At 45.2% G+C, this 14754-nt stretch overlaps 1 protein-coding gene across 1 annotated transcript in view; it reads left to right on the top strand.

Annotated features, from left to right (window-relative positions):
* Positions 1-14754, top strand: part of ACVR1B (activin A receptor type 1B) — a 56900-nt gene that overhangs the window by 33878 nt on the left and 8268 nt on the right. Inside the window, exons 2-7 of the mRNA XM_056562114.1 lie at positions 353-592; positions 2585-2827; positions 4978-5208; positions 5321-5488; positions 5584-5740; positions 7137-7261. Coding sequence (XP_056418089.1) covers positions 353-592; positions 2585-2827; positions 4978-5208; positions 5321-5488; positions 5584-5740; positions 7137-7261 — 1164 coding nt within the window. The remainder of the gene's footprint in view (positions 1-352; positions 593-2584; positions 2828-4977; positions 5209-5320; positions 5489-5583; positions 5741-7136; positions 7262-14754) is intronic.

Genomic DNA, 14754 nt, shown 5'->3' on the forward strand with positions numbered 1-14754 from the left:
GTAAGTTCACTCATCTCTAATCACAAACAATAGATTTGCTGCTTGCACCACCTACACATGGATGTGCTGCCCTCCCTGGACATTATTGATCACAAACAAGATTTTTACTATATACATATAAATAATTATACAAAATGGACACCCACTATAGCAGTCCATGTAAAGTATCCAAGCCAGAGTTGTAGTCGCGTGTAATTCTAAAATGATTGTCTGCCCGCATGTTTTTGGTTGGGACAGCTGAGCAACATTTGTTAATGCAAAGTTTTTAGTTTTTTTATCCTGTACCAGTTTTTACATGTTTCATTCATTTTTTTAATTCATTCATTCAGTTTATGTTTTTCTTTTCTTCCAGCCCTGATCTGTCTTTGCTCAAGTTGCATCAAAACCAACTACACATGTGAGACAGATGGCGCCTGCATGGTCTCAATTGCCAACATAGATAAAGTGCAGCATCACATGCGAGCATGCATTTCCGCAAGCGAGCTTGTTCCGGCAGGAAAACCATTTTATTGTCTTAGCTCCGAAGATATCCGCAACACAGAATGCTGCTACACAGACTACTGCAACAAGATCGACCTCCTGGTACCAAGCGGTAGGTACAGAACACCCAAGCGGGTTTGTTAGCAGATTGCTTTGTGGTATTTATTTGTTTACGCTTTTAGAAGGTTGCGTTCACACGGCCGTCTGTCCCTGTTTTTTTTTTTTATCCCCGTTTCTGTTCCGTTCTTGCAGGCTGTAAACAAATTAAAAACGGTTAAAATATAAAAATCCCATTTATATCAATGAGATTTTTTTTTTTTTTTTTTACACAATTCGTTTACATGCGTTTGTACCGGTCTGCACTCATTTCCGTTCTTTTGAAAGCACAAAAAAACTGCAAGTGCGGTATTTTTTTTCTTCCGTCAATAAAATGGAAGAAAAGACGGATACAGTAAATTTAACATTGAAGTCTATGGAAAACTGATGAGCCTTTAATGTCATCTGTTTGCATCCATTTTTTCAATCCGTTTTTTGATCCGTTTTTACTTCCGAGCATGCTCAGAGCAAAAAAAATAAATTTTTTTTGTTAACTGAGCAATAACGGATACGAATGGATAACATTCGTTATTGTCGTTTTTTACATTTTTTATTTAAAGTCTGTTTTTATTTTTGACGGGAGAAGAACGGGACGGGTCTAGGCGGCCTTGTGAACGCAACCTAAGAAACTACTTTTAGGGTAGGGCAGTGTTTCCCAACCAGGGTGCCTCCAGCTGTTGCAAAACTACAACTCCCAGCATGCTGGGATTTGTAGTTTTTGCAATAGCTGGAGGCACCCTGGTTGGGAAACACTGGGGTAGGGTCACACGGACCGCATCATCAGCTTATTTCACACTGTGGGGTGCGCCAACGGCAGTCAAGAGCGAGCTCCCTGCTCTGTCTGAGTAGCTCTGTGTCCGCTCGTGGAGGGGCTTTCCCACTGGCAGTCACAAGCAGACAGAGATACCCGACTGCAGCAGGTAGCTCACTCTTGTGACTGCCGTCGGCACACTTACAGCATGAAATACGCTGTGGATGTGCTCTGTCCTTAAAGGGGTTCTCCACTGGAAATTTTTTTTTTTAAATCAACTAATGCCAGGAATATAAATAGATTTGTAAATTACTTCTATTAAAAAAATCTTTATCCTTTCAGTACTTATCAGCTTCTATATGATCCACAGGAAGTTCTTTTTCTTTTTGAATTTCCTTTGTCTGACCACAGTGCTCTCTACTGACACCTCTGTCCATATCAGGAACTGTCCAGAGCAGGAGAGGTTTGCTATAGGGATTTGCTTCTCAAATGGACAGAGGTGTCAGCAGAGAGCACTGTGGTCAGACAGAAAGAAAGGAAATTAAAAAAATAAAAGAACTTCCTGTGGAGCAAATAGCAGCTGATAAGTACTGGAAGGATTAAGTAATTTTTAAATCTGATTTAGATTTTTTTTTTCAGCGGAGTACCACTTTAATGGTAGCTGTACCTGTTTTATTAAAAGTTTGATTGTTCATAAAGAAACAGGTTATCATAGCCCCCAACTGTTTTACCAGGGTCTGTTGCGCGGTATAAAGTTTTGTATTGTATTTCCTGTGTTTACAGCTATCTGGTTGTATGTCAAGGGAAATTTACTGCGTTTTCTTTGCGAGGGAGTTGTGATATTTTATATAACAATAGTGTGGCCCTCTCTGACTTCTCCATATTTATCAATGAAAGGTACTTTCAAATTGTAAAACTTTAAACAGAATACGGATAGGACCATGTTTTCATGCCAGAAACCTTCCACTCGGAAATTCCGCTGCAGCAGAGTCTCGTTGAACATAACCTTGGGGTACGTTCACACGTGTTTATTCTTGCTGCAGATTTGCTGCCTATTGACTTCAATGGGCATCAAAATCTGCAGCAGAAAATACGCACTTGTGAACGTACTCTTAGTCTGCTTCCTGCTTAAATAGAAAGTATCACTTGTTGCAAAGAATATTTCTATTTCCATCCAAAATGACTGATTTCCTGATTTATGTAAAGTGTCATAAAGTGAACAGTTGAAGTCTAAAAGTCCTTCACTTTTTGCATTAGGTGTCACAAAGGAGAATCCACCATCAGGCTGGGGCCCTGTAGAGCTTGTAGCTGTAATAGCTGGTCCTGTGTTCCTCATTGGCGTCATCATTATCGTGGTGGTCCTTTTCCACTGCCACCAGAGGGTTTATCACAACCGCCAGCGACTTGACTTGGAAGATCCATCGTGTGAAATGTACCTGGCAAAAGATAAAACTCTTCCAGACTTGATCTATGATCTGTCTACTTCAGGATCTGGCTCAGGTACAGTTATTGGTCATACATCATACAACTTACGCTCCGGCAATTTTAAAGCATAAAAATCTAGAAAATAAAGATTCTGAACCAAATACAATGTAAAGTATAGGACAGTGATCTTCAACCTGCGGACCTCCAGATGTTGCAAAACTACAACTCCCAGCATGCCCGGACAGCCGTTGGCTGTCCGGGCATGCTGGGAGTTGTAGTTTTGCAACATCTGGAGGTCCGCAGGTTGAAGACCACTGGTATAGGAGATAGTACTCACGTGTCACCGCTGCCCTGGATGTCGCCCTCCATCGTTGTCGCCGCGTCCCCGGAGTGTCCCCGTCGCTCCGGAACGTCTCTGCTGCCCGGGATCCTCGCTCTCCGTCGCCGCTATGCACGCTGCTACCTATTGGATGATGGGACAGCGTGTGCGACGACGTGATGACGACGAAGGAGAGTGCCGGCCATGCAGGGGATCCCGGCACGGAGCAGACACCGATGAGGCAGGTAAGGTCCCTCCCGGTGTCCTGTAAGCTGTTCGGGACGCCGCAATTTCACCGTGGCGGTCCCGAACAGCCCGACTGAGCAGCCGGGTTAGTGTCACTTTCGCTGCAGACGTGGCGGTCAGCTGCGGTCAGCTTGATCGCCGCATCTGAAGGGTTAATACAGGGAATCACCACGATCGGTGATGTCCTGTATTAACCGCGGGTCCCGGACGTTGATGGCCGCAGGGACCCACGGTTTTAATGCGTATTTGCCGTATAAGACGCATCAACTCTCCTCCCCCCCCCCCCGTTTTGGGGAAGAAAAAGTGCGTCTTATACGGCAAAAAATACGCTACTTGGGTGTATGTAGAGGTGACAGATTATGTTAAACATGCACAACATTGTATATTGCCTGTTCAGACCTATGGAAACTAAAGCTACATATTGTTCTGATCATAAAGATGCTTGATCAGAAATGATGGTCATGGGTAAAAAGCATGTTATGTAGGATGAGTTTGAGACTGCTAGAAATGAGCAAAGCTAAGGATTCGGCTGTTGACTCATTTAGTCTTGAAGTTGTTTCCAATCCCCGGAGAAGTCTGGGTTGAGACTCTCATTAGGACTATGTGACACAAGGCTTCTTTGGGGAATCAAAACACTTAGGCTAGCTTCAGACAACAGAATTTCCTATTCACACTTTGGAACTTTTGAAGCAGAATTTGTGAATGGAAAATCCGCTTTAAAATATCTGTCTGAAGAATGGCGTTGTTCATTCTTCAGGCGCATATACTCGTGGAACACATTGCAGTCTATTGGAGACAGCAATGTCCGCGCGGTCCTAGTGCCGACCCGGAATCTCTAGACGGAAGTTTTCAATCTGGATATTCTGTAGTCTAAACCTAGCCTTAGAAAGTGGAATGACATTTTCAAATCTAAACCAATTGCTGGCCTATTGGGTTGATTCACTTTTGTTGAATTTTACAGTAGATTCTCTATCTTCTAATTACAGCCCACTTTAAAGGGCTAGTACAGGACCCAAAGCCCATCATGTCCCTCTCACCTACCCATTTAATTGTCTAAATGTCATTCATAAGCTGATATAAAGCAGTTTCCCCTATTTCAGTTGTCACTTTCATGCAGGGTATAAGGAAAATGTCATCCAGCCATCCACTGTATCTCTGTCAAAATCCCTCTCACCCCCACCCTCCCGATAGGCACAGACCAGTGGTTTCTGCCGTGCACTGATGAGGCATGCTCCCTTCAGCTGGGAGGTGTCCAGTATTCAATCACACTCTATTTCTCTGCTTACAGAGTAGGAGGGTGGGGCTGCTCTCAGAGAAGGAGGTGGCAGGCAGTGAGAGCAGAGCTGCAGTGACTGCTGGGAAATGTAGTATTAATTCTGAAGGTAGAAGGGTTTGGTGGCAAAGAACATAAAACAGCTAGAGAAGACAACAGGGGCCTCAGGAGCCATGCATTATCAGGCAGGATTATTTACGAAAAACATATCCAGGTAGTGTGGGGGCCTTGGAGCTTGTATACTTCCCTTGAGCACCCCTTTAAGTAATTACAAGCCTCGTTGTCATGGGAGAAAAGTTGCAGTGAATCTGATAAAAGTCTAACGGGCACATTTTTCTTTTAAAGTTCTAAAGAACACTTGACATAACAAATATATCTTATCCACAGGACTTCCACTTTTTGTGCAGCGCACTGTAGCAAGAACAATCGTCCTTCAAGAAATCATCGGGAAAGGGCGATTTGGTGAAGTGTGGCGTGGGAAGTGGAGAGGAGGGGATGTGGCAGTCAAAATTTTCTCCTCTAGAGAAGAAAGGTCATGGTTCAGGGAGGCAGAAATCTACCAGACTGTGATGCTGCGACATGAGAATATTCTGGGATTTATTGCAGCCGACAACAAAGGTATAGCACCTCGGGCATCTGTTTGATATACGCATAGTTTTATTTTATTTTTACAGAGATTGTTCATACAGTATTTGTTCATTTTCATTATGTTAAATGTTGTTTTTTGCAGATAATGGAACGTGGACTCAGTTGTGGCTTGTGTCTGACTACCATGAACATGGCTCTTTGTTTGACTATCTAAATAGGTATACTGTTACTATAGAAGGGATGATAAAGCTTTCCCTCTCAGCAGCCAGTGGCCTTGCTCATTTGCATATGGAAATAGTTGGAACTCAGGGTAGGTCGCCTTTTCAAACATTCCCTATTTTTTCGCAAAGTAGTTCGGATCAGTTGATAAGGTGTTTTTTTTACTTTTACTTTTTTTAAACTTAGGAAAACCTGGAATTGCTCACAGGGATCTTAAGTCCAAAAATATTCTGGTAAAGAAAAATGGTGTGTGCGCTATTGCAGATTTGGGTCTTGCCGTGCGGCATGATTCTCTCACAGACACAATAGATATTGCTCCAAACCAGAGAGTTGGGACCAAACGGTAAGTAACCTCCCTCCTTTCTTCGTCTTGCACATTTGTTAAAATTCTTTGAGCACACTTTGCATAAATCAATAGTACAATTGTGTTTATATATGAAACTTTTTATTGTATCTTAACAGAGAAAAATGTTTCTTTCTCCACTTGTACTCTTCCCCTCCTGCACTGGTCATTCACTTTCATTTCACCGAGGTATCAGGTTGCATGCACATAGCAGCAGTCTGTGTTGAGGGAGGAGTAAAAGGAGGTGCAGTGTCAGAGACAAAGACCCTGTAGGCTCCAGTAAGTGTTTTACGGTCTAATCCCCATGCTGGATTCACAGCAGCACTTACTCATTAAGAATGTATAATGCTCTCTATGCTGCTTTTAATGGTGAATCCAGTACAGGGGTGAGACGGTAAAACACTTAAAGGAAATATGTCATCAGTGTCGCCTGCACTAACCTGTCGATAACGACAGAGTGCAGGTGACACTGATGACAACGGTACTTACCTTGTCCCGGTCCATGCAGTCGTTCTTTGGTAATCTTCTCTGATATCTTCAGCTCCGGGCCTGACTTGGAGCATAGGCGGAGCTTAGTGACATCACCGCTGCTGTTCTCTGCTGGGTCCCGCTGCTAAAGAACAGCAGTGGTGACATCACTAAGCTCCGCCCATGCTCGTCGGGCCCGGAGCTGAAGATACCAAAGAACTACAGCACAGAACGGGATAAGGTAAGTACCTTGAGTCATTAGTGTCTCCTGCACTACTTGTCTGTACCGGCAGGTTGGTGCAGATGACATTGATGACAGATTTCCTTTTATTAGAGCGTACAGTGGCTCTCACTGCGTTTGCTCCTTTTTTCTCCTTCCCTTCTTAATAGAATCAGTTTGCACGTTTCCTGATCCCTGAGAGCTCGAAATCAGTCTGGTCTAGTGACCATTTTAAGTTTTTGAATAGTTGTCAGATTCTGTTATATATATCTGTAATATTTTCATATATGCATTTCAAGATAGATGTAATTTAGGGGAGATGAGTAGTCCTTCTCCATGAGATTGGATGGAAAACATGCAACCTGTGTTTTTCTGTCAGTCCCAGATACAAACATATATCTAGGCAGCTTTAGCAATCTCGTGTTAAGGTTTCTTAAGGAAATATGTATTCAACATTTATGTATATGCATACATCCTAGGGTGGGAAGGGGTTAAGAAAGTAAAGTGTACTTCTCTACTAGACTGACATTACCAGTTTCTCCTGATGATGGTCCATGATTTAGCAAAATGTGGGATGATAGTGTTTTTTTTTTATTCATCATTTATAATTCTATTCAAGGGGAAAATACCAGGCTGAATAATGTGCCTCTGTGGTTGGCATTAGAGGGGACTATAAAACTTACTACCTTCCTTCCTTTCATAATATAGATATATGGCTCCAGAAGTCCTGGATGAAAGTATAAATATGAAGCACTTCGACTCATTTAAGTGTGCAGACATTTACGCTCTTGGCTTAGTGTACTGGGAAATTGCTCGTAGATGCAGTACTGGAGGTATGTATTTTATGTATTTTATATATATTTTATTAAATTATTTTGCATTATTTAGCCTTTTATTGAAAATATAGCAAGTGAGACAGCATATAATTTATGTAAGTGTGTAAGGTGCATGCTCTACATCCTTCATTTTACTTATACATATGAAGCAGCTGCATAAACATCTATGACCTAATATATATATATACTTAGCACTGTCAGAGGGATTTGATAATGGAGCAGAATGTAGTAGACTGTGGAGCAGTGGTTATAAAATAGTCTGACCAGAAGGCTGCTGAAAGTATGGTTTTCTCTTTGTGCTCATTCTGCTACTAGGTATTAGGGCTGCACGATATGGGGAAAATGTGCGATTATGGGCCTAAATATTGCGATATCGATATGCGATGCGATATAATAAATGGTGAAATTCCACAAATCTCCTCCCTTACAACTATCTACTCATTTTATGCCCACCGCCCATTTCACATCTTCTCCATTTAATTTCTATCCCCCCCCTGTCACATTCTCCCCTCATGGTCACATCTTCTCCCATCACTTTTGTGGTGTCCCGGTACAGGACCTTGTCCTGTCCCTGTCTTAAGTCCCCTCAGTTAGTCCCTCCATTCCACAGGGCTCTCCTGCAGGGCTTACCCCTTGGTCGCCTCATATAAATGTATTTCTGTGTAGTGTACAAATGTATAGGACCTACCTTGGTCACGTGATATATTATAATGGTTGTACAGATATTTAGGACCTTCCTGGGTCATGTGATGTACCCAGAGTTCTCTGGGTTCAGGACCTACAGGCTTTGCAGCCAATGGGATTAGTCCAGCCCCCTAGTATATAAGGGGCTGTAGTCACTAAATTCACTCTCTTGGTTCCTGCTCTCTTATCTCCTGGATCCAAAGCAAACACAATCAGCATATCTCAATTCATCTCAACTAGGCCAAAGCCTAAAGAACCAGCAGCCACTAAAACCGTGAGTTATAAAGCTCTGTTTACTAAATCCTTGTGACTACTATTCAACTCAACTCATACAATTAGTAGCACAGTGGCCTTCTTAAAGCTAAAGACTATTAGTCACAGCAAAGCCTGTGAGGAACCTGCATCCCGGTTACCTCAAGAAAAACTGTATGTTTATAAAGACTGTTTGCATAAGAAGTTCAGTAAAAGTACCAGTTATATCATAAATTCTGCTGTTTACATCCCGTTTATTATCCTGCCGTTTGTGGACCGGTTGTCGGCAGGGCCTTCTATACAAAACAATCGCACCCTGGCGTCACAACAAACCAAGGGTAAATACCACCGGACCCTGCTACATCATTGCCTCACCCACCTCACCACAGCATCTCCCCCCCCCCCCCCCCCCCCTATGTCACATTCCCCCCCCCCCCCCCCCCCCCCCCGGTCACATTCCTTACTCCTCCTGTAACATTCCCCCCTCGTCACATTCCTTACTCCCCCTGTAACATTCCTCCCCCCCGTCAGGTTTCCTCCCCCCCCCCCCTCCCTCCGTCAGGTTTCCTCCCCCCCCCCCCTCCCTCCGTCAGGTTTCCTCCCCCCCCCCCCTCCCTCCGTCAGGTTTCCTCCCCCCCCCCCCCCTCCCTCCGTCAGGTTTCCTCCCCCCCCCCCCCTCCCTCCGTCAGGTTTCCTCCCCCCCCCCTCCCTCCGTCAGGTTTCCTCCCCCCCCCCCTCCCTCCGTCAGGTTTCCTCCCTTTAGTGCAATAAAGTTCTAATTGTTTTATTAAAATTCAAAGGAAAGTAGGGGTGGTTTGCCATGAACAAAAGAAAACGTATCCCAAAAATCGTATGGCACTGTAGACACATCCATTTTTCATTGACTTCAATATAAAAAAGAGTGTACCATTTTTAAACAGGATACACAACCGCAGTTTTGAGTATGGTACAAAAACAAAACAAAAAACACGGGAGCTCTATGTATACGGCTTTCCATGCGGAATTTTTTTTTTTTACGTGTACGCAATCGACCGTGTGGTTTAGCTAACCTAATATTTTAATAGTTTGGACATTTACGCACACGGTGGAACCACATATGATTATTTTTATTCTTTCTTTAATTATTTAATTAAAAAAAAAATGGGAAAAGGGGGTGATTTAAACTTTTAATAGGGAAGGGGTTAATGAACTTTTATTAAATACATTTTTCCCCCCTTTTTTACACTGATCAGTGTAATTGGCGCTTCATTGCTCCTGCTCCTGTAGATCGCCGATCGGGACCCTCCCTCATCTGGTAAGCTGATCGGGACATCGCGATTTTGATGCTATAGTCTTGATCAGCGCCGCTGAGCTGCCTGGATTCTTTTACTTTTGTTTTAGATGCCGCGATCAACTTTGATCGCGGCGTCTAAAGGTTTAATGCCGGGCATCGGCCCGATCGGCCGTGCCCGGGATTAGCCGTGGGTCCTGGCTGCCCATAGTAACCGGGACCCACCAGGTTAACCCGTTCTCTGCTGGTGAGAATGATTTAAACCCGGTAAACGGGACCAGGGCGTATAGGTACGCCCTGGGTCCTTAAGGATCGGGGATGCAGGGCATATGCATACGCCCTGCGTCCCCAAGAGGTTAATAGAAAAACACACTTATTTTATTTTTAATTTTCCCCTGATATTACAAAAAATATGAAACTTAGATAAAAATTACATAAAAATAAAGCCAGATCATGAAGAAACTGTACTAACCAAACAAGAAACTTTAAGGGTGCGTTCACACGCTATTACTAGCAGTGGGTTTCACTGATTCATTGATCTGAAAGTCCGCAATAGTGTCAGATTTGCGGACTGTCCACGGACCCATTTAAATCAGTTGTGGCGTAACTCGCAGCGGGAAACTCTCTGCTAACTACCAGCGTGTGAATGCACCCTGAAGCTTAAAATATGTATGTACTAAGAAAATAAGGAAATAGGTTTAACAAGCCCCTGTAAGTGGTTAACACCTTCCCACAAATGGATGTAAGAAAAAATCGATTCTCGCGATTATCGCGATTTTTTTCATTTGCCGATACTGAATCAATAAAAAATATTTTGTCCCGGGCATCAGGAGATACAAGTTCCACATTTGTGGAGCCGAGCAGGCCAGATCTGACACAGTGGCGCTCTGGGTTTATGGAGCAGGCTCCGACTCGTGCCCGCTCCGTACTCTGCGACCCCCGGCTGATTTCAGTAGCCGGGAGCCGCCGCTAATAGCCAGCATGCGGCGATCGCCGCGGCTGGCTATTAAAGGAGTACTCCGATGCACACTTTTCTCATTTTATCCCGTCCGGGCTGCAAAATAAAAGAAAATGCACTTCCTCTTACCTGCCAACGAGCCCCCGGAGCTCCGGTACAGGTGTTCGGTCCCCGGGCTGTATTCTTCTTACTTCCTGTTAGCCCGGCACGTCACACGGAGCTTCAGCCTATCACTGGCCGCAGCGATGTCCCGCCTCAGCCAGTGATAGGCTGAAGCTCCGTGTGACGTGCCGGACTAACAGGAAGTAAGAAGAATACAGCCCGGGGACCGAACACCTGTACCGGAGATCCGGGGGCTCGTTGGCAGGTAAGAGAGAGTGCATTTTCTTTTATTTTGCAGCCCGGACGGGATAAAATGAGAAAAGTGTGCGCCTGACTACTAGATCGCCGCTGTCAAAGCTGACAGCAGCATCTATTGGGATCTATGAATGCTCCCAGGTGGGCGATGTATCGGGATATATCGTGATGTATCGTCACCTAGACGGTATCGGGATATATCGAATCGCCACACTGGTATCGCGATTCGAATCGTATCGCCAAATTCTTGGCGATTCACACCCCTAATATTTATATCCTCTGCGTGCTCCCGATGTATGAAGTACACTCAGCGCGTCATACCCGGTAGGTCCCAATTGCTATTCGCAACTGGGACCCACAGCTAATGCCGGACATCGCTGATTGGGCCGATGTCCGGCATTGACCCTTTAGACCCCGCAATCAAAGTTGATTGTGTCGTCTAAATGCGGTAAATACCATTGCAGGCTAGCTCAGCTGGCTGGGAACACGTTTATGAACTAAATGTCTGTGCAGAAGGGGGAGGATCCTGCTGCAGCCAGGATGGAAAATGGCTGACTTCCTGAGACAGATTTGTTTATATATATATGTCTCGCTGATAAGACAAAATAGGATAAAAAGATAAAGAGGAATTACCAGGTTAGTGTTTTTTTTTATTTTATTTGTCCCTTTAACCTCTTCAGGACACAGGGCGTATGGATACGCCCTGCATTCCGAGTCCTTAAGGACCGAGGGCGTATCCATACGCCCGTGGGAATTCTGGTCCCTACCGCTAGCCGGTTGGGGACCGTAGCCGGATGCCTGCTGAAATCGTTCAGCAGGCATCGTGGCATATCGCCCAGGGGGGTCATTATGTCCCCCCATGTCGGCGATGGCCGCAGATCGCTGGACAATTCAGCCCAGCGATCTGTGGCGATTCCGGGTCAATCCGGTCTCCAGTGACCTGGTGACCCGTAATTACTGGCTGATCGGGGCCGTCTCTGACAGCCCCGAACAGCCTTAGCCAGCAGGGGTGAGGTGGCACTGGTGGAGCGGCGGCTTGGAGCTGAGTGACAGCCTCCTGCTGTTGCTTAGCAACAGCTCCCAGCATGCAAAAAGGGCATGCTGGAAGCTGTAGTTATGCAACAGCAGGAGGCAGACAACCACAACTCCCAGCATTCCCTTATGGGCATGCTGGGACTTATAGTTTTGCAACAGCTGGAGGCACATTTTTTCTATGGAAAAGTGTACCTTCAGCTGTTTAACAACTCCCAGCTTGCACAAACAGCTAAAGTGCATGCTGGGAGTGGTAGTGGTGCATCTGCTGGCTGCATAACTACAACTACCAGCATGCCCGTGGCTGTCGGTGACTGCTGAGAGTTGTAGTTTTGCAACAGCTGAAGGCACACTGGTTGTGAAACTCAGTTTTTATTTTTTTACCTAACTCAGTGTTTCACGACCGATGTGCCTCCAGCTGTTGCAAACTACAACTTTCAGCAGTCACCGTACACCATGCACCGTACATGCTGGGAGTTGTAGTTTTGCAACAGCTGGAGGCACACTGGTTGTGAAACACTGAGTTAGGTCACAAACTCAGTGATACATAACCAGTGTGCCTACAGCTGTTGCAAAACTAAAACTCAGCATGTACAGTCTGTCAGCGCATGCTGGGAGTTGTAGTTTTGCAACAGCTGGATGTCCCCGTCCCCCCCCCCCTCCCCAAATGTGAACGTACAGGGTACACTCACATGGGCAGAGGTTTACAGTAAGTTGCCGCAGCTGAAACTTGCAGCCGGATAATTTTCTGCCGCAGCTCAAACTGCCAGCGAGAAACTACTGTGAACCCCCGCCCGTGTGACTGTACCCTAAAAACACTACACTAAATAAAAAGTAAAAAACACTACATATACTAGGGATCGACCGATTATCGGTATGGCCGATATTATCGGCCGATAATCACGATTTTGGGCATTATCGGTATCGGCAATTATCTTGCCGATAATGCCCCGCACCCCCGACCCACCGCACCGCGTCGCACCCCCCACCGTGATGCTGGGCGGTATCCCGGTATGGATTTTTGCCCATACCGCTATACCGATCGGGCCCCTCCCCCACCCTCCGAATCAATAAAAAATGTAAACTTACCCGTAATGGGGGGGGGGGGGGGGTCTGGGCCATCCATCCTTCCTGTAGTGTCCGGGGGCGTTCCGGGTGAAGAGTGAACCGGTCCGGGCTGTCCTCCTTCTCCGGGGGTCCTCTTCTCCACTCCGGGCAGGCTCCGGCCTAGTACACTGCGTAGACGTCGCTACGCCGTGACGTCAGTTGCGTCGCTGCGCACGGGCATCACTGCGCAGCGGCGTCTATGCAGCGTACTAGGCCGGAGCCTGCCCGGAGTGGAGAAAAGGACCCCCGGAGAAGGACAGCCCGGACCGGTACACCCTCCACCCGGAACGCCCCCGGACACTACAGGAACGATGGATGGATGGCCCGGACCACCCTGACAGGGTGAGAGAAGCGCAAAAGCCACTGCAGATCATTGATTTAAAGCGCCCGCTTTAAATCAATGATCTGCAGCGGTGTCGCAGGGGGTTAAATAGCCGATAACTTATACCGGAATAACGGTATAAGTTATCGGCTATCGGCCCTAACCTGCACCGATTATCGGTATCGGCCCTAAAAAAACTATATCTGTCGATCCCTAACATATACACATACCCCTACACAGCCCCCCTCCCCAATAAAAATGAAAAACGTCTGGTACGCCACTGTTTTCAAAACGGAGCCTCCAGCTGTTGCAAAACAACTACTCCCAGTGTTACCAGACAGCCACTGACTGTCCAGGCATGCTGGGAGGCACCCTGTTTGGGAATCACTGGCGTAGAATTCCCCTATGCAAGTCCCTAATTTAGGCCTCATGCGCATGGCGCTCTCACTTTGGAGCCCTGTCGTATTTCAAGGCAACAGTTTAGGGTCACATATGGGGTATCGCCGTACTCGGGAGAAATTGTGTTACAAATTTTGTGGGGTATTTTCTGCTTTTACCCTTTTTCAAAAATGTTACATTTTTGGGAAAACAAGCATTTTAGGTAAAAAAAAAAAAAAAAAAAAACATTTTTTTTTACATATGCAAAAGTCCTGAAACACCTGTGGGGTATAAAGGTTCACTTAACCCCTTGTTACGTTCCCTGAGGGGTCTAGTTTCCAAAATGGTATGCCATGTGGGTTTTTTTTTTTGCTGTCCTGGCACCATAGGGGCTTCCTAAATGCGGCATGCCCCTAGAGCAAAATTTGCTTCTAAAAAGCCAAATGTGACTCCTTCTCTTCTGAGACCTGTAGTGCGCCAGCAGAGCACTTTTTCACCCCCATATGGGGTGTTTTCTGAATCGGGAGAATTTGGGCTTCAAATTTTGGGGGTATTTTCTGCTATTACCCTTTTTAAAAATGTAAAATTTTTTGGGAAAACAAGCATTTTAGGTAAAAAAAATTTTTTTTTTTTTTTTACATTTGCAAAAGTCGTGAAACACCTGTGGGGTATTAAGGCTCACTTAATTCCTTGTTACCTTCCCCAAGGGGTCTAGTTTCCAAAATGGTATGGCATGTGTTTTTTTTTTTTTGCTGTTCTGGCACCATAGGTGCTTCCTAAATGCGACATGCCCCCCAAAAACCATTTCAAAAAAATGTTCTCTCCAAAATCCCCTTGTCGTTCCTTCCCTTCTGAGCCCTCTACTGCGCCCGCCGAACACTATACATAGACATATGAGGTATGTGCTTACTCGAGAGAAATTGGGCTACAAATACAAGTAAAAATTTTCTCCTTTTACCACTTGAAAAAATTCAAAAATTGGGTCTACAAGAACATTAGTGTAAAAAATGAAGATTTTGAATTTTCTCCTTCACTTTGCTGCTATTCCTGTGAAACACCTAAAGGGTTAAAACACAATGTCATTTTATACTTTGGGGGATGTAGTTTTTTTTATAATGGGGTCATATGTG

Source organism: Hyla sarda, chromosome 2 (genome assembly GCF_029499605.1).
Source record: "Hyla sarda isolate aHylSar1 chromosome 2, aHylSar1.hap1, whole genome shotgun sequence".
Taxonomy (NCBI): domain Eukaryota; kingdom Metazoa; phylum Chordata; class Amphibia; order Anura; family Hylidae; genus Hyla; species Hyla sarda.